The following is a 20719-nucleotide window of genomic DNA, read 5'->3' on the forward strand; positions in this document are numbered from 1 at the left end:
CAAATCCTGGGTAGAGATGTACGACTGAGGAACGAGAGAACACATGGCCAAGGGAAAGCCAAGGGATGGAGTGCTCTGCTGCAGACCGACCCCGGCTCTGCTCTGTAAGGCACCAGGCAGCAGCTCTGCTTTCTCCTCTCCCAGTGACTCACTGTAGCACCCGGGGCGAGTTGCTCAATGCTGCGCCTTAACGTGATTACAGGCATTAGGCAGCCAGGCTGGGATACCACGGGTTTGATATTCCAAATCATTAAATACCTGCTTCCAAAGGAAAATCGCTGGGAATTAGTGGTGCTGATACAGTCCTCAGCACCGGGCTCGGCTTAGTAGGACAAGTGGTTTTAAGCAATTTAATCTTACACTTAATTGCCTCTATTAATCTGCTATGAATCATGCACCAGGCGTAAGAATATTTATTTAATAAAATCACTGTATTTGTTAGGCTCCCATATTTTGAGATGAAAGGTATAAGGTATATAATAAAATACACTTATGGGAAATTATTCTTCCTCCTGCCAGAGTGGGTGTTTTCTCACCAGCATTGTCTGATGGCCAGCACTGCGAGGCAGGGCTTCCGTGGGAGGAGGGCGAATTTGAATAGAAAACAAGTGACGTACCCTGCACCGAGAGCAGGGAGAGGCGTGCTCTGCTACCCAGAGCTGAGCCACGGGGTTATTGCTTGCCATGTGATGTCAGTATTTTGTGGGCGCAGTGACTATGTATGAGCTTCCAATTCCCAGAACCATCAGCTCTCATAAAGATTGCGATAAGGGCTGCCGAAGCACTGCGATTGGCAGGTGGTTCTGCTGCTCTTATCTACGGGATCTTTATGGGGAGATGGAGGCTTCGCGAGCGTGTGTGGCAGGCAGGCAGGTTGGGTGGATAGAGGCGGCTTGGGAGAGCTTGGGACTGTCAGGGCTAAGGCTGTAGGGTTAGCTGTAGGCTCTCACAGTGTGCTCTCAGCACCATTTCTGCCTTACTAATGGCACTGAAAGGGGTCGTTAGCTGAGAATCGTAGAATAGAGTTGGAAGGGACCCTTAGAAGCCATGTAGTCCAACTCCCTGCAGTGAACAGGGACACCCACAGCTCCATCAGGTGCTCAGAGCCCCTCCAGCCTGACTTTGAGTCTCTGCAGGGATGGGGCACCACCACATCTGGGCAATCTGTGCCACTGCCTCACCCCCCTTGTCATAAAGAACTTTTTTCTTATATCCGATCTAAATCCCCTTTCTTTAAGTTTGAAATTGTTTCCCCTTGTCCTATCACAACAGACCCTGCTGAACACTCTGCTCTCTTCTTTCTTACATCCCCCCTTTAGATACTGAAAGGCTCCTCTCTGGTCTGCCTGGAGCCTGCTCCCCCCAGGCTGAACAGCTCCATCACTCAGCCTGTCCTCGTGGGGGATGTGCTCCATCCCTTGGATCATTTTTGTGGCCCTCCTCTGGACAACCGGTCCACATCTCCTGTACTGAAGACTCCGCATCTGGACGCAGTGCTCGAGGCGAGGCTTCAAAAGGGCCACAGTTCTGATGTTCTCAGACTACGGAGCAATGCTGTGTGGAGCCTTAAGAGTACACTTCATAAGAAGATATAAAAAATAGAGAACTGTACAAAGGAAGCCAGGCGTGAAGAAGTGCCAGTGTTCATTACATTAACACGCTCTGTCTGAGCCTCTCAGCATTCATCTATTTTCTGTGCTTTCTTAGAATGAGCTTCTAAACTGCTTATAGCCAATCTTGGTGTTTAATATGTTAAAAAATATCCCCATATCAGTAAATACAGAACTGCTTATTCATTTTCTGCTATGCAGTGTGTTAGAATATTTGCAATATGACACGATTCTCTCATGTGATAGAGTGAGGTGATGCTTGTGTGTAATAGCGGTTAGTGAAAACACACTATTAGTCATAGCAGAGAATAACACTTGACTATTTTGAATGTGAAAACCTTTAGGCTGTGGAAAAAAGACAAATTTTGGCCCACTGTGTTGTTTTCAGAAGTACATGAGAACATATAGGGCAGAGTGAGTCATGGAGCAGAGTCCCGAGTGTCACTCCAGCTGTGCCAGGCTGTGATACCCAGGAGGGACTCACACAGACACACTTCTTAGAGAGAGATGCAAGGGTGAAAAGAAACACAAGAAAATCAGGAAGCCCCCTGGGTTTCAAGGCTGTGCTGAGATGCGCGTTATTGTGGTGCCTCGAACAGGAAGCAGGGATGAAAATTCAGGTGTTTTCCAGAGCCTTGCCATAAAGATTTCCTTGTGTTCTTACGCACTCCTGCTGAGAGCAGCCAGCCCTCTCCTGCAGCCAGATGAACCACGATCAGCTCCCAGCACTCGACCTGAGACTTCCTGGGAAACCTTGGGGCTGAGTAACTAGATGGAATAAGGGACTTCCTGAAAAGAAGCTATACTGGAGTTATCTCTGACACAATCCCTCGCTTGAATGCATTGATTTTTGAAAGCACATGAAACGTGGGCCAGGGGCTGAACTCACATGATGGATTTCATAATTCAAAGTCTTCTCTTTTTCCTCTCTGTTGGATCAGTTCACACACCGGGTCGCCTGGTGGGGTTGGTGACATCGATCCTCCACGCTCCTTTTTTCTTAAAAAAGGAGAACAAGAAGTGAAATTAGCTGCAAGAATCAGGCGCATTCTCAGATGGTAAATACAAGAGGAGCATGAATCATCTTATAGAAATGACGAGAAGGAATGGAAAAGGTAGTGGTTTGGGAGAAGAAAGTTGTGCTCTACACGGCTGATTCAGCTCGCCGGACCAAAAATGAATCATCAGAATATTTAAATCATATTACCAGTAAGAACACACACAAAACCCCCAAGCTCTGGAAGCTTTGTTATGGAACAAAGTTGGTAACGGGTAAGAAGAGAACAGAAGGGCATCTCCATACCAGCACTGCACTCAGGTCAGTGTGCAGCACCCAGCAGAGGTGGCTTCACAGCCATCACTGCAGCTGTGTCCTGGCCATGGCAGAGCCTCACAGCCCCCAGGCTCTTCTTCACCGGAGCTCCTGCACTTTGGCAGTGGCAAAGGTTTTTGAAACAAATGAGTTGCCCAATGGAGAGAACAGTGTAAGGGCTCCCTGGGAGTGTGCTATGGGCTGGGGCGCAACGTGGTACAGACCTGAGTGGGAGGTTTGACATTGGAAACATGGCTCTTTTGGTCTAATTGTGCCTGAGCCCAAGAAAAAAAGGTACAGTGTTAATTAAGCTGTGACACAGGAGATTTCAGGCAGGCTATAGCAGAGATAACAGATAGATTAATGTTGATATAAATCCTGTTGTTTTCCTCTCACCCCAATGGCACAGCTGGGCTCAGCTGGGAGAGAAGAGCCCTGGTGTGAGGATGTTCCGTTCCATAGGGAAGGCAGCACCTCCCGCACACAGCGCAGCAGAGGCAGCAAAGCAGACCACAGGATTCTTTTACGAAACGAGTGGCAAAGGTTTTGCAGGAAGCTGCTGGTTGCTATAAAGTACATCTGTGTGTTCCGTAACAGTTTGTCATGTTAAAAACTCTCGATACAGAAAGAATAGCTGGAAAGCTCAGAGGGATCACAATGAAGCAGAAATCATCTCCAAATATTTTTAGTGTGTCTTCTGGTCTGAATCTTTTAAGTTCCTTTTCATGGCCCCAGTTTAGCTTTCAAGTGTTAACACTAAGGAACTACAGCTTTCAGTCTCTGCTAGCAAGAATCATAACGACGATTAGCCAAAATTCTAACAAGCTATTTTTAACATAAACTGTTTTAGTGAAAGAATGTATATTACTGAAGTAAACATGGACAGGAAAGGCAGAAAGCGAGAGTGACAGGCAGAGAGACAAACACTGCTTTGCAAAGAAGCCTTCGGAACATCTGGAACGTTGCAGAGCAATGTTATTTACCAGGGACGTCAGCCAGTCCCTGTGCAGATGGTTCCCATTAGTGTAAGATCAAGAGACCAGCAAGGCTAAAAATATGTGTTTGCTTTTTTAGAAACTGGTCTTCGTTTTCTGCGCCTTAAAAATAATAATCACTGTTACGCAACTTCTGTAACTTGGAACTATTTTCTTGGAATATTGTTTGGCATGCTGGCTGGGCTCAGGCCCCGTGCCATTTCTATTACTCACAACCCTTCTCCCTGAGGACTCCATGATCTGTCTTTTACTTAGAAATAGGAAGATGGCACATAAAGCAGTTGCTGATGACTTTTGGTTATAACGTGTCATTGACAACATGCTGAATTGCTGCTGAGGCCTGGTTCTTGCCTGGCAGTTCTGTGTGCTGCTCTACTGGGGCCCATCCGAGCACCACACAAAGCCATCAGGGGACTGCGGGGACCACAGGGCCATGTTCCAATCACCAGGGCAACAGAGAAGAGAATGCTGATAAAGAATCATAGAATCTTTAAGGTTGGAAAAGGCCTCTAAGATCATCAGGTCCAACCCCAACCCATCCCACCATGCCCACTGACCACGTCCCTCAATGCCACATCTCAGTGGCTCTTGAGCACCTCCAGGGATGGTGACTGCACCACCTCCCTGGGCATATGTACAAGCCCAGAAAAGAAATGACACAACTGAAACAGTAAAACTTTCAGTATGGTTGAGAAGATGCCTCAAGCTCTTCACGTTTACTGTTTCAAAGCACTTTACACACAGCAGCTGTGCCCAAATGAAACAAAGAGATGAAACGTGAATGTAGTCTAAGAAAAAATTGTTGACTGAAAGATCTGATTTCTCAGTGGAAATGCTAAAGGAAATTGTTCTTTCCTACGGGCCCCAAAAGAAAATCAGGTTTTGGAAGAATGCCTTTGATAAACAGTTCCCTCTATCATCACAACTAGAAGCCTGATGGAGCTTTAGGTGTCCCTGTCCATCACAGGGGAGTTGGACCAGATGGTTTTTAAGGATCCTTTTCAATTCGAACCATTCTACAGTTCTATGACTATATCATTGGTCTTCCAGCATCACCAGCCCTAAGCAGAAGCAACAGAAATGAGTTCAGCTCATGGGAACTTGTTACTGAAGCCTCCGATTTCAGGTGGGAAAGAGCTCAGCGGGAAGACAGAACCAGGGGCACGGGGCAGCACCCTGCTCCTGCAGAGCCCCAGCAGCCCAGGACTGGTGCAAGCACACCAAGCAGTGCAGCACAGCCATTGCCCCAGCCTTGGCCTCAGCCATGGAGCAGCACAGCAATGTAACCACCAGCAAGAGCTGCCCCGGTGGTGAGCTGAGCGACCCTGTCAGCTTGTTTTGCATCATATCCCATTTCTAATTTTATTTTATTGGTGCTGCTGACAAGAAAAAAAAAATACATTTGAATGTGATCAGCATTCCTTTTGTTAAAACATTAATGTATCCCATATAGTTTCTCAGAAAGGCCTACAGCTGTGTGAGAACAGATAATCAGATCCTGCCCTGATCACCTTCTCTCCTGGACAGGTGCTCTGCAAACATGAGTCTAGGGTTCTTCCTCAGCCTTTTCTGAGCAGAGCAGTGCAGAGCACACCTACTGGTCTTCCTGTCTCAGAGGAAACCCAACTCAGTGGGCTGCAGTGATGGCAGGGAAGCCTTCTGTCTCACTGTGATGAAATAGAAGCAGCCTCAGCAGGCACAAGGGAGCACTTGAGCATATCAGAATGATGTGTGGCCTGTATCCATACCATCAAATTAATCACAGGACAAGAACAGAAGCAGATGCAAAAAAAAAACAAAAGTCCGAGTTAGCAGGAGGGTGGTGCAGAATGAGTAAATGAATCCTAAAGGCGTTCAGTGACAAATTCCAAGTTCTCTTGTGGATGGAGTTCTTTCTTTTCAAACCACTACCAACCATTTCTTGAAATAACCTCAGCCCCACTGCCAAGTGCCACCCAGGCTCTTCTCTGCTCAGCAAGTGGGTGACCTCCTGTGCCATGTATAATTCAAGTATCCAGTACACAAATGATTGCACAGAACATGCAAATGATGTCCCACATCCTGATGTTAGTCATCCCCTTGGGGGAACTCACCCCTACAAAGCCAGCATCCCAGAACACACTGTGATTCCTAAGCTTCACTTTCTAAATGTTTCAACAGCAGCAGAAATCTCACAGCTCCCTTCTTGACAGTGACACTCACTTAAAGCTGCCGGGGTGAAACACTCCAGTGTTTTTCCCCTAAAAATAGCAAATGAATTATCTGTGTTTCGTTTTACTGCTGCATAACAATTAGAGGCATTAGTTTAAAATATTATAGCGAATTACATAGAATCTTTCATCAGAAGGGATTAAAGCAGTTTGCAGATTAATTAAATCTCAAAATAAGACTGAGCTAAGCTTTATTATGGGAGATAGTGAGATCTGGGGATTCATGCAGTGAGAGGAAATCAGGACACCTGGCGATTTGGGACACGGGGCTCGTACAATCCCTGCAGGCTCTGTGCCTCAGCTTGTCTGTCTGTAGGAGAAAGATACTTAGCTTTGTTTGCAAAGTATAAAAAAATTCCTCTGGCAAAAGTGATGCTGATTGTTTATGTGGCAATTACAGTGCCTGGGCGTAGCGCGTGGGCAGAGATGAGCTGACAGACGCATCCAGGAGTCGTGAAGCTGCTCTGTCTCCCATCCAATTTCCCAGGCGTGACAGGCTGCAGCCAGCACCCTTCCCCAGACTCTTTTAAATGCTGGCACCGAGCAGTGCTCATCGTTGCAGCCCTGACATCTCACAGCTTTGGGAAGCTGCGCCATCCACTGCTCCCAACTGACAGTTCAGGGCAGGTAAGGTGTTCAGGAGCTGACAACAGGAATTAGGTGGCAAAGCTCCCTTTCTATTTCAGTTAAGAGGGACCTTCGGTGCCATACAAGAAAACTTCTTTCCTTCCCAGGAGAGACTGGAAGGGAAAGCCCACCCAGCTCTTAGCACAGCTCTCCATGGAAAGCTAACCTGCCATTAATTATCAATTTGTCCCTTTCAGAGCACTGATTAATGGCAGCTTATGAAAACAAGGATCAGTATCAAATGCCTTAAACAAAGGTCATCTCCAGTTGTACATTATTTAAACTGTGTAGGATCATAAAAGTATCTATGACTCAACCTGAACAGCCCCATGTCACAGGACCAGTGATAAAATTATGAGAATCAGAAACAGAAAAACAGCCTCAGAGTGGTGTCAGAGTGGATGGGTCATCAGCATTTGCTTCTTCATTGCTAAACACATGAGGAACACACCAAAACACTCAGTCCAAGCTCATGTGACTACAGTTCTAGACCGGACAGTGCTTCATAGAATCAGAGAATCAGAGAACCACAGAATGGCTTAGGTTGGAAGGGAGCTCAGCCATCTATTTCCAACCCCCCTGCCATGGGTAGTGTTAATCTCCATGCAAACATAATTTGTAATGTCACAGCTAAAATTTACTGATTTCTGTTTGCTTTTTAGTGGATGAAGTGGTATTTTGGATAGAGATCTGAGTGCACTGTGGTGTGCTGAATTCTGCTTGCTCTCATACGTCAGCAGCACAGGTCCACTCGTTGGGGGAATCTGTGTTGGCCAATATCCACTATTCTTGTTTAATGATGCACTGGGATTAAGCCCCTTTCCCCTAAAACAGTGAAGGAGGGGTTCCCATAGCACACCAAGTTGCCTCTTGTTCTTCTCTTAGAAACTAGATTGGCCAGCACCCGGGGAAGGGCAGCACTGCTGGTCCCAGTGCACTGAGGCAGAAATGGAGCCTGAGGAGGCGAGTGGTTGTGGGGTAGAGCAACATTCTGATGTGAAAACACCCTTCTGCAGCCAAAGCAGTGCTCCCCACGGGCTGCCTTCCCTCTTACCCAGCTGAAGAAGAGGGGCATTGTCAGCACTGTGGCCAACAGAAAAGCCACAAACGCCGCTGTGGCTGTGCTCAGTCACGTTTGGCAACCGTCAGAAAGCCACTTCCCCAGACAACGGTTATGCAGTTTGGGGCAGCAACGTCCACAAACAAGCCCTCAGTCACACAGGCCTACAGTCCCAGCACCATCCAGAAGCAGTGAGATGTGCCCAGAGACCCACAATTCCTCGTGGGATGTGACAGAGTCCTCTCTCTCTCTTGTCTCATCCTCATGCAAACAAGGCACAGTGTGATGAGCAAAAGCAAGAGCCCTCAAGGCTCTGAGCTGCCACTGCCACCACTGTCAGCACTCGGCAGAGCTGTTCTGAGATTTGGCTTGCTAATGTCTGAGGAGCTGAGATGAGAGCAACTATGGAGATCAGAGACAGAAGTCTGGGATGAATGTTACTGGATTGCTTCTTATGGTGCATGTTCTCATCGCCAGTCCTTTGTAATTGCAAAAAATGGTGCCTTGCAGATACCTTGAAGAGACTGGAGACAGACATATGCATGTCATCATCAGGAAGTCTGTCTTGATAGTCAGCCAAGATCCCAGGGGAGTGTGCATTATTTATTATTATTAGCATTATCACTGCCACTAAACTCATTTCCCTAGAGATTTGACTCCAGTATAAATGCATGAGACCATGTCCTGGAGTTCTCACTCTATTTTTTTTAACATTTGCTCATACAAGCCACCTCTATTGTCTCTGCGAACTTTGGCCAATACAGATTGGGCTACACACTGGCTAAGTCTTCTGGACACTGCTCTTTTTTATTGCAAGCTCCACTCGAGAGATGTATGTCAGGAAAGCAAAAACCTGGATGCTCTGCAAAGGGTCTGCGGAGACTGCCTGGCTCCCTGCAGACATCAGCTCTATTGGAGAAAGGCAGAACAGCAGAAAATCAATAGCAACAAGCAAAATTGTTTATTTATGCAACCACCGAATTACGAGTCCCAAGCTTTTTGCATATTGCATGTGCAGGAACATGATGTCAACACCGCTGTGCTGCAACAGGAAGCAAAAGATAAGACTTGGAGAACCATCAGCTTCCTGAGCACCAATCTGTCACTATGGTTTTGTTTATGTTTTACCAAATATAGGTTGGCACTACAAATCATCTTGGCAACATTAGGTTGTTTTTTTTTTTAATTTCAGAAACTCGAAGCTATTGCAAACACATCTTTTCTCTCAAAATTCTTGCTTCTATGGCTTGTGATATATGGCCACAATGCAGAACTTCTGGCCCTTCACTGGGTGGCAAAGAGAAATAAATCCCAAAATGATAAATGATGTGTTAGTCCTAATTAGTAGGCATTTCAGAATATATTTCTAGAGACGTTATTTGTCCTAGAGATTCATAGGCCTTCTGTATAATTGTCAGATGACTATGCAAATATTAGCGGTGACATGACAAATCAGATTACCTCATGTATGGAAATGAGGCGAAATCTAAATTTACAATCTCTTTGTTTTCATTATTCATCTAACCTTAATCGCAAGCATGAGAAATATCACCGTAAAATCCAGTGAGTGCCTGTTTTTCCTTTTTCTCTAAACTGAAAATGAGGGGGCTGCTTCCTTATTGTGACAGCCATCTGAATGTCACACGTGCTGCTGGTGGTGTTCTTTCATCCAGCACAGCTGAACTGAACCATTCAAGCTCCTGGGACACCAGTGCTCCCCATGAGAAGCAGACCGAGATGCTCCGCGCTGCTCATCGAAAGGAGCAGCAGCCGGCACAATGGAGCCAGTGATTAATGAGAACAATTGTGGAGGATTTCCTATTATGCCAAGCTTCAGAGGAAAACAGTAAGCAACGCAAAGGAAATGAGTGCGTTTGCTGAAAATGAAAAGGTCATCCAGCCACAAATTTTCGGCTCTGATATACATGTAACATTTTAACTCCCGTTTTTGTCACAAATTATAGCTTCCCAAGGCCTGCAGGAAGTTGACAGAGAGATTGGAAGGTTACTGGGTAGTGTGAGAACGGAACTAACTGTGATTTACAAACTTGTCATTGCAGCATATCCACTTCTGTGTGATGAAGAACAAAGCAAACACTCTAATAGCAACCCCTTTGCATCTTCATCATACAGTTTTAAATAACAGCTGCTGTTGGTGTCAGAGAGACTTGAGACCTCTCTCCCCAACAAACCCAGCAAAGCCAGTTTAACAGAGTACAACACGGATATGCAAAAATGGGTGTCCTCTTGTGAATTGCAAATTGTCACAACTTGACAGAGCTTCTGCCAGATCCTCATTCACGCTGACATCACTCAAGGACTGTAAATGTGACAAAATCCTTTAAACAAAATATTGCTCCGTTGAAAAAAACGTGCAGGACTCCTGCATTTCATCCGCACTGCTTCCATCGCCTGCTTATCACAACCTAAGCCGCCCCAACCTTAATTCCCTTGTTTAAAAAGCAGAAATAATAGCATTTATCTTTCTGTCATGGGACATTGTAAGAACTGGTGAACCTTCACTGAGTGTTTGAAAGGTCACCAAATTAGTGTTGCTAGAGCAAAAGGACTATTTCTACTATTTCAATAGTACCAAAGAGATTCATACAACTTTACATATGTCGAAGTTCCCTTAGCTTTTATATAGCCCAGAAAAACAACTGTGAACTTTTTGCGATGGGTGAGAACAGAAGCTGGATGTATCATGATGCAGATGTAAAGGGAGTTCTGTGTTTAGAGAGGAAGCACACAGCACACAAAGAGTGAAAGCATGGAACTACTGCAGGTAGTGGGGATGCTCACAGAATAAAATAAAATACAGCTACTGGTGCAGCATCTATTGAATCTCATAGAGCCTTACTGACACATAACTAAAATTCCAAATTGAAAACCGTATCTCAGGATCAGATTGATGGGACAAAATTTCAGTCTATGGCTCTTGAATTTACAATGAAAATCCATTAGTGACTCACTTTTTCTAAGGATAGAAGGCAGCATACCTTATGAGTCAGCCTTCTTCTGAGAAAAAAAAAAAGCTAGCTTCAATGGGCAGAGAAAGAAACCACTGAAAAGAGCATAATTATCAGCCATTACATTGGGGAACAGAGTGGAGAACAGGCAATGGAGAGAGCAAAAATATATGAAGGACTTAGCTCATGGAGGAGCTCTTAGCATCATAAGACCAACCTTTAGAGGATCAGTGAGAAATATGAGCTGAATCACTTCAGCACCTGCCTGGGAGGTTTAATGCGGACTTCTCTGGAAGTCAGAGCACACAGATTAGTCCTGCAGCTGCACTGCTAGCAGGAGTAGGGTTAAAATAGGTAGGACTGGTTGCCACATGCAGAGGCCTGAATCAGCTAGAAAAGGGGAAAAAAAACCAGACAAAAGTGAATGTACTAACCATATTCAGATTAGGATGACTGTTAAGTATGATTTGTAATATTAGTGTTCACAATGGATTAGAAGAAAACCATCGTGTTTCAGTCAGACAATAGCTACAGGTAAAGGAGGAGAATCAGGTGTAGGAATACACACAGTGCTGAGAAATGCTCAGAAATGATTTGAGGGAAGCCACCTGTACCTCTCCCAGCAGAACGACCCACAGTAGGCAGACAGCCACTCTTCTGTGAACTCAGGGCTAGCGAGAGATGCTTTCCATCTCTCATTTCAACTACTGCTTCCTTATCCATGCAAAATTCCAACTGAAGTCAATCAAAACCTTCCTTCTAACTTTAAATGATGTATACAATGCAAGACAAATCCTAACCTAGTTAGCAATTTTTTTCATATCTTTTGTCTCTCCGCAGTACTCTGCAGGAGCTGTGAGTGCATTTCTATCTCTGTGAGCAATATGCACGCACATGAGTCATTGCACCCTAGAAATCCAAGGAGGTCGACATTTTGGAGTTTGACATTGTCCTCTCATATTATTTCACACTAGATTAATTCCACTGTCTTCGGTGAACTTCAGCATTTTTTTTTTTGTGAATGACTCAGAGAATTTGGCCCTCCACCTGGACTAATATTATCTGTGCCTTTGGATGGACACAATTCCACTGTACTGCTCTTTAAGGCTTTCACTCCTCCTCATCACTCTTGCACAGGATAGCTGCTATATGAGGCTGTTGGGAGAGCCCATGCAACATCATGTCACTTAGCAGAAGGGTATTTTTTTTCATGCTTTGGATAAGCTAAATGAGATGATTAGCTATGTCACACATAGATGGCCCACACATCTTACTAAAAATGACTAAATCCCAAGGAGAGAGCAATTTGCTGAAATTCTTCACTTCCTCTTTATCTGGCTCCCCTTCAAAGTTTACAGTCAGTGGCTCAATCACTTTTGCAACTGACTGCAAAAGGCGACAGTAAACTTTCTCTCCACATCGCTGCTGGGAAGGAATCTTCAGCCTGGTGTCCCAGAGGTTTCACATTCACATTCTCTGTTGGTTTTGACCTAATGTCCTCGCTGGGAGAACCACACCGATCTCACCCCACATCCCCACCCTGGCTCAACAACAGAGGGGACACGGGAACGCAATGTCACTGACGTGAACTTTACGTGGCCTCGTTGGTACAACAGGAAGCAACAGAAGATGTTCTTCATTTACATAAAGCTCCAGTCATGAGTCATCTCTATCTTCTACAGCTCCAGCCTGTCACACTGACGAGGCTCAGGACGGTGAGCGCAAGCACCACGCCATTGCTCAGTCAGATGCCCACAGACGTCGGCCCGGCTGTTTCAGCACCTGCACTGGGGAAATAGAAAAATGTAAAATGGGCACAAAAAATTTCCCTGCAGTGTGGGAAACCGGTGTGTCTAGCTTCCCCGACAGTGGAAGGGAGCTATTTATTAACTGTTAACCTACACTGACACAAGTCAGTGTCTCAACTTTAAGCCTTTGGTATTTACAATTGAATGCCCAATTGTTGTCCATCTCCGTCCTTCTGGAATAAAGTCAAGAGGTTAGTTAACATAATAGCATGAATGATCTTCCGTGCAAAAAACTAAGGCCAGAAGGCTGCCCACTCAGAACTGCTTAGAAAATCAGCTGCAGAACTGGGAACAGAATGTAATCAAACCTGCCATTATCCAGCTAAGAACATCTTTTGCCACGTCAGCATAAAAGGCCAATACATTTACAACAGTGTGAGTAGGTACTTGTCTGCTGTAACTCCTCTGAAGACAAGAATGGATTGAAATCTTTTTAAGATACCGAGTTTTAAGGTCTCTGAGTACCCTACGTTTTCTGTGGAGTGGGGTTCCTGCTCTGAATCTAGGAAAATTATTAGATGAATGTTAACCTTTGTGAATACGCTTATAATGTGGGTTTACTTTTTCTTGATGCTGTTCACGCTACTGTCTCTAGCAAAAAAACATCCACCAATATGGAAAAAGGGCAGTAGGGAAATTCCATTGAAATAAGTAGAATTGGAAACTTCTCTCTTTTTTTGCATAAGGCTGTTCCCATTATGATTTCAGGGAAGAGAATGTGTAAGAAGAAGATGAGGAAGAGGTTGGGAAAAAAACAAATAGTCTGGGGTACACCCTCAGCGGATGGATAAAATTTGAAAATAGTTACCATAGAATGGAAATATTTGGGAAACAGAATGAAAGAAAGTGAAACACAAATACTTATAGACTCATGGTTTAGTGCTGGAAAACTTGTGATGAACAGGACAGTCATCTTTGCTTATATGTTTGTTATATGTTTGTTTACATGTTTGTTAAATCGATACTAAGAATTTAACCAAAAGACAAAATATTGTAACATGAAACCCAACCAAATACACCAGGGTTTATTTCTTTCAGATTGACACTGTGATAACCAAAGCCTATATAGATTTCAGGGTCAGCACAGGCCAAAGAGTTGCCCTGGACATTATCATTTTGGCTGCAAATGTTGTAGGCTGATAAAATATGAATTTCAGCAGAACAGAATATGAATGTTTTCTAGGTCATGTGTTATTATAGAACTTCATCAAATACCAGTAGATTATACGTTAAGTGGCTCCAATCTGCCCTTGTCTCAAACATATTCCCTCTGACACTAGGGTTGAAAGGGTACAGGCATCTTATTTCTCACCATAGGATGCTGCAGAGCCAAACTACATTAACATACAGCAGCAGATTAACGTTTGGAAGTGGCCCAGTCTCTGAGTCAGACTGATCCTTTCCGTTCATAAACTTTTAAGTGCCAGGAAAAAAGTTAAAAAGTCCAATTAAAATAAAACCCGGATATCTCCACTGCAGGCTTATCATCACTGTGTGAGCAGGGCAGCATTTCACTCTTCTCTGAGATGCTTGAGCAAGAATCTCAAAGTGGCCTCACAAGAGATAGGCTGAGAGGGGTCTTCTTTGCTAAGGGTGAGTACGGAGACCGAGAGGCCTGGCTTCCTTTAAAGGCTCGGAGATTTTTCTGTAAGTCTTTGTTGCTTTATTCACTTTGGTTTACTTATTTCTCTTCATGTGCACTCATTTCAAAGAGGTCTTTCTCTTGAGCTTGGTTTCTGATGAACCAGCTTCCCATCTCCCCATATACATCTCCTGTTAGCTCCTGCCATAGCATGAAACTTCTTATTCTTACCTTTAAGTTCCTGTACAAGCCTGTCTGTGTATCTGCTCTAATTTCTTCCCAATTCCCTTCTGATGATTATTCACATCTCAAGCAGGTTCAGTCTTCATTCTTTCATATCTTTCCACTCTTTTTTGTATGTTCTATGTGTTTACAGCACTTGCTTTTTCTCACTATCTCCTTCAACAACAAAAAACAACCTTTGGAGACCATCACCAATCTGGAGTCTCTCTTTGGCCAAACAGCTGATGGCTGCAGTCAGCAAGAAAGATAGATGCCAGACTGGATCCTATGACATCTGAAATTGGCCACCCAAAACTATCCCTCTCCTAATCAGGGGCCCTAACAATGTTGTTTCAGAGATGCCGAGTCCACAGACTCCAGGTACAATCAATACAAGGCAGAGACAGCACCTCTGGCTTCATTCTTGCGAGGTTACGAAAACCTCTTTTGGGAATATTTTCTCTGGCCACACCCTGACTTCTGCAACAGATTGTTTAGCACTGAGAAAACCTTCCCAATCCACTGACCATCATTGTGCTGGCAAACAACCAAAGAAGAGTGGTGAAAACATAAGCGTTAGTTGCAGGAGAGGCCTCCTGCTAGCAAATCACAGAAGTAATTAAAAATCCATACTCTAATTATGACAGAAATGAAAAAGAGTAGGATTCTCTTGTCTGAAGAGTCCCACTGGGCTTATTCAGCTCCCCAAACACAACACGATATCTGGAGGAAACCTCTGAGAAAGCTGATAAGGCAGCACAGATTAGCATGCCAAAAGTAAACCGGTGAAGTGCTATTCAACATCTCGCTCCAGTTCCAATGGATCCAATGATGGATGAGAATGCTAAACTGCAATACTATGACTGGGTGCCCATGGGTTGCTGCAGAAGGATTTGGCAAGTTTTCCAAGTAAGCTTCTAGTGTTTTCTTTGAAAAATTCCTCCTTGACAAGATTTTGACTTGTTTAACTTGCTCACTGTTGGGGGGGCATTGGGTGGCCCAGTGCTGTTGAATGCTCACATACACGTTCCACTGAAAAGTGCCATTTTCCATACATTGCTGAGCACAGAATAGCATTCCCTCTGTCTGGGCAACCAGCTAAGCTCAGCCTAACCTCACACTCAGGATGCTCAGTCTGCCTTCCACAGCCCAAGCTGAGAACAAACCCACCCACTCTGAGGTGACTCTTAACGCAACAAACCAGGCACTCGGCATCACCAGTCCCCATTGAGCTCTCACACTGACTCCCCACTGACACTGTGCTGGTACGAGGTCTCTGGGAGAGATCCAAAATAGCACTCAGGCACCGAAGTGCAACTTGTGCAGACTGCTGGCGCCGGTGCTCCTGAGAGCAGCCCCGGAAAGCCCAGCCTCCCCTCCCGCAGCTACTCTAAGAGCCTACAAATCCTGGGGAAAGCTTCCTCTGGCGCCTAAAGGTCTGCTGCCTTTCTGTGCCCAGCAGCCTCACTGTTCTGCCTGGGCTGAATTCTCATCCCTACTTCTCGCCTAAGTCCATCCTGAAATACCAGGCCTAAGTAAGGCCAGTAAGGCCTAAAGGACCCAATTTGCTAAGCATGTTGTGATTGAATATGACACCGAAGACAAGACTGAAGGGAAGGAACTCTTGGAAGTGCTTCTGTGCTTATATGTATTTAACACTAGTAAGTCATGGACCCCCCCAGCCCAGTATCACAAGTATCCTACCCTATCATCACCACTGTTTCCCAGAGCCCTAACCAGACATCCTATTCCAGCATGGCAATTCGCACTCCTGGTCACATAATAGTTCAGCTTTATGACACTGGAGAGAGAGCCCTCTGCTTTCTTCCCCTGAATGCTTGAAGATTCTCACAGCACTCCCTGTAAGTTCAAAGGTCCAGAAATGGACTTGGCAGTATGTAAAACAGAGGTGGTGGCTTATCTTCCAGGAAAATTTCCATGAAGAAGTCTGATTCAAGTGTCTATGCTAAACATGTGACTTACTTAAAGCCACAAACAATCACTTTTTGGTTCCATGTCAGGGTTTCCTTGGGACATCCTCAGACAACCCCTTCTCCCAGGTATTTCCTGCTGGCTGATGCAGGCATCTCACCACTCAGTTTACTAGCCATGGGCAAAAGTCCTTAGGCTCCTAATTATTCCTTTCCCAAGTACAGGGAATTTAGGCATTTAACTCACTACAGAATAATCTTCCTTTGAATTACTGAATTACTGAATTAATTGAACTCCTTTAGGTGCTAAACTTGAACTCTTTGTTACTAATCAAAATCTCTTTGATTTTTGGCACTCTGTTTTTGCGTTCAAAGTCCTTGATTACGCTGCTTACCTCCAGTTAATGGTTAACGCGCATCCGGTTAACTCCATCACCTTTGGCCGTGACCCTGTGCACGATTTCAGTCTCTCAAACTGCACTGGTCACTGATCAATACAGAAGGACTGTGAGGCAAGACTGAGGCAAGCAGCTGGAACTTGTCCGCAGAGTTCATTTCCACAGTAGAAAAGGAAGCAAACACAAAAACTTAGTGTTCACTGTGGCTTTGCCATAGTAAATACCTGACGTGCCGAAAACTAAAACAAACAAGCAAGCAAAGAGAAACCGTATTAAACACAGGGTACATTTTCTGGGCTTTAAAAGCTGAAGATTTCCATTAGCATTGCCCAGTTCAGTGCTCACTCAATGTCATGGGGCAGGGAAGAGGCCTTGTGGCTGTGTGGGCCCCCTCCCAAGTACACACACACAGTGCCTGTGGCCAGCCCTGGGATCCATAAAATAGTCATGTTGTTACCTCTGTGTATTGAGCAGGAAGAAGAGAGGTTGTTTTCATGTTGTAAGGGAAAAACTCAGACACTCAATGAAGAAGGACCTTTGTATAAGTTGAACAGATATGAATTTATTCTACTGTCCATTCAAGATGCAGTCTCATAATAGATTGATAGCTATAGGATATAGGACAATGACAACCGCATCCTACACTGCATGAAGACTTAAAGCTCACTTTTTTGTTTCCTGATATTCAGAAAATGCTGCCAACAAGTAGCTTACTAAAATGCTAAGAGGAAGGGCTGAGCTTTCATTGCTGATTATACTTAGCACAGCACTTGTGTTTGAATTCTTCACCTACAGGCGCATCCTGTTCCTTCAGAAATATTTCCTCACATGCTGTTATTTATATTTTATAACTTTTTCTGTTCATTCTCTGAAATGTTTTTTCCTTTTCCTGAACGGCAGTTGTGTTCAGTGCTTCAAGCAGCCAGAGTCACGCCCTGCAGAATACAACACATAATCAAGTAAACACGCCCTGCGTAGCAATGTGCTCACTTAAATCCCAAACCCACCCTGACACAAGTGCTGCAAACATATCCTGTGAATGCATGCACAATGGTAGGACGTTGCAGAGTGCATACCCTGTCACACGCTGTCCCAAACAAAAAGCTACAGTTCAGCTGTGAGCAAACACTGCTGTGGCAGAAGGGGCGAAGTGAATAAGCGCTGCACCTTCCTTCACAGTCATCGCACATTCCCAGTTGATGAACAAAGTGAAGGTGACCTAAACGATGACTGTATGCACCCTGCTTTACCCTTAGCAAACAGTGCTGCTCGTGATCCAGTCACAGCACTTGCAGTACGTTCTCAGCTCAGGAGTGGTAACACAAGCCAGGGGCTAACATAAAGCTCAGCCATGTGTAAGGAATCACAAACAAAACAAAAGAGGAAATCATACAAGGATATTTTAGATGTTTTATTGAACAGTGTTACAGTGAATGGAAACTTCTTTGGGAACAACGACATTTTAACAAGTTAGAGATAAAAAAAGTCATCACAGATTACTATAAACTGGATTAACATGAAGTTAAAAGCAAAGAATAGCATATCACCTAGAAACTGGGAAGATTTAGGAAAACCAGAGAAACAAAACGTTACTTGTAAGAGCAAATTTATGGGCTATCAAGATGATTCAAACAAAACATGTGTGGGTCACTTGTTTCTAGGAAGGAGGCAGCAGTTTTTTTTCTATGAAGCATGAGCTAGGAATCCTGATAGAGTCAACTATAATCTATCTGATTTATTTATAAGAAAGTGAACTGAAATCAGGACAACACTCCTTTTTGTGACCAGAACTATGAGCACAGAATTAGGAATAGGAGGGTGGGGGGAGGTTGGTATTTGCTAATTTTAAAGGTGAATCTGACCTTATTCTATAGCCTTAGGTCATCCAATTCACCCCTCTGCTTCAGTCTCTTCCCTGGAGAGAGCTCTGAAAAATTCTACTTGCTGATTTCAGAGTTGTCTCAATTAATGTTACTAATGCTACTTGAAGAGAAACAATTGATAATTTTAGGGCTGCTGTTATTAGTAAATGTTCATCTATTACCTACATGAAAAAAGATAGATAACTTTTAAATCAGCTGTCAGTATCAGTTTATTTATTCCAGCTCTAACAATATGACAAGCACCTCAAATAAACCCTGGCTTTCAGTTCTCATTCTAATACACAACATGATTTAAGCAGCCGCACCCAGCTGGACTGAGGACAAATTCCTGTGCTTATCTCAGGCTCACTAGAAGTCTTATGTAATTAAACAATATTATGATGAGGGTCTTATCTCAGGGCATTAACTTCTTCTTCCCTTGGCAAGGATGTAAGTGAACTGGATCGAAATGGAAAGCTGTCTTGGCACTGCTCTGTGTCCATCAGTTTCTTCAGTTTGTCCTTTTAGTTGGAAACAAAACTTCCCAATGTGAGCTTTCACTGCGTTGCATTCTCAATCCTTGGGTCTGACAGAGGAATGAGTGTTCAAGGCAACCTCCCAATTTGTCTACCCTTCAGGTTAAATACTTTTGTAACCACTTTAGCACTGCTTTGGCTCCTGAGTTGGTCTTTGCACAAGATGGTTAATAATAGCTAACGACACAGGGGCCTTGCCAGGAACCCAGACTAGCACTGGGTTGTGCAACTGTAGCTTGATAGGCACAGTTTTGTTGCTGGTTTTTTGTTTTGTTTTGTTTTTCCACTACAGATAGACCTCCCTAGCCATGCCTACACAATTAGTTTGACCTGTTGAGAGATTAGTTTCAGTGGGTTGTTCAATTTTGGAGCACAATGCACAGTGCAGCAGGGTTTGGTGGCTGACCAGTCTGCAATCTGCTGAAAGCACTTGCACAATGCAATTCGAGTAATTTAGATGTCTGAGATCAAAAAGCCAATTAGGCTTCTTTATCTGTTCCCTGGGGGCTTTTGAGGGATCATGCCTTGTTATCTCACCCCAGGACTCCTCCACTTTGTTTTTAAATATCCCCATCAAGAATTATGTCTTCCTTTGAAAGACTATGGCATTGATTAGCAGCTCTGACTGTTAGGTATTTTTCCTCTACTTATTTCAATCTGAATTATTATTTTTTTCCAAGTCTGGGTATGGCTTCTGGGTGAAAGCAAAGAATGGAAAAATGTGGATCTCTAAGCATGGAGATTATGACAGCAGGTGGAAGAGGAAGAAAGCTCCGGAATCAACGCAGAGTCAACGAGAACAGCAGTATGCTTTTCTAAGTAGGTATCTAAGTGTGCAAGCAGCATATTTAGATTGCTGCTGTTTCTCTTTCTCTTGCTCTGCTTTTAGGCTGAGAAGACAGAAGTAGCTGTATTCTACTCCTATGTTATGATCTAACACGCACAGTGTGAAGGCACTACTTCACTCCTTAATGCAGCATTGGTCGCAGTTTATCTGCAGCAGAAAGTCCCTGGCTGAGGCTATGATGCGGAGACGTTGAGGGAACAGCCTGGGTGCAGGATGATGAATGCAGCGCTGTGAGACCAGCGATGTGCGCAGCGTTAAATCCGGCAGGGATGGAGTCAGACAAAAGCATTAATGCTTGGGCAAAACGGCAAGGCAGCAGACCAGAGAGGCTCAGGTGGCGGAGAAACGCCTCGCCTGCGAAACAGCGAGCTTTTTCTTACTTTAACTCTTTGTTCTCCAATAAAAAAACGCAGAAAGGCTTTCAAAATAAGGACAAAGAGCCAGGCTGGCACGAAGGGGCTCATCCGGCCGCCTTTCTGCTGGCGCTGGGCGGCCGCTTCGAACCCCGAGCCCGTCACCGAAGCCGCAGCGGCTCCAGGCCTCTTCGGCTCCCGCCGCCGCCCGTAACCCGGCGGCGGAAGCGGCGGCCGGCCCCAGCCGCCCAATGGGCTGAGCGCTGCGCGGCGACGGGGCCGTCACTTCCTGGCCCTGCGGCCGGCGGCAGCGAGGCGAGAGCCGGGCCCGGGGGCGGCGGGGCCCTCAGCCTGCCCGGGACCCGCCAGCACCATGCCCTTTGACTTCAGGAGGTGA

The 20719-nt window shown here is 44.8% G+C and overlaps 1 protein-coding gene and 1 long non-coding RNA gene across 3 annotated transcripts in view; one reads left to right on the forward strand and one right to left on the reverse strand.

Moving 5' to 3' along the window:
* Window positions 1-412: 412 nt before the first annotated feature.
* LOC146543328 (uncharacterized) lies at window positions 413-17189 on the reverse strand. The gene is made up of 2 exons (XR_014886536.1): window positions 16722-17189; window positions 413-12565 (listed from the first exon to the last, which is right to left on the reverse strand). It is a non-coding gene; the product is annotated as an uncharacterized LOC146543328 (long non-coding RNA).
* A 3370-nt stretch (window positions 17190-20559) lies between these two features.
* Window positions 20560-20719, forward strand: part of ERGIC1 (endoplasmic reticulum-golgi intermediate compartment 1) — a 57893-nt gene continuing 57733 nt past the window's right edge. Inside the window, exon 1 of one of the 2 annotated variants that reach the window (XM_085236813.1) lies at window positions 20560-20715. In XM_085236813.1, coding sequence (XP_085092939.1) covers window positions 20696-20715 — 20 coding nt within the window. In that variant the 5' untranslated portion in view covers window positions 20560-20695. The remainder of the gene's footprint in view (window positions 20716-20719) is intronic. The other variant, XM_085236814.1, reaches the window with a different exon arrangement.

Source organism: Meleagris gallopavo, chromosome 15 (genome assembly GCF_905368555.1).
Source record: "Meleagris gallopavo chromosome 15, MGAL_WU_HG_1.1, whole genome shotgun sequence".
NCBI classification, from domain to species: Eukaryota; Metazoa; Chordata; class Aves; order Galliformes; family Phasianidae; genus Meleagris; species Meleagris gallopavo.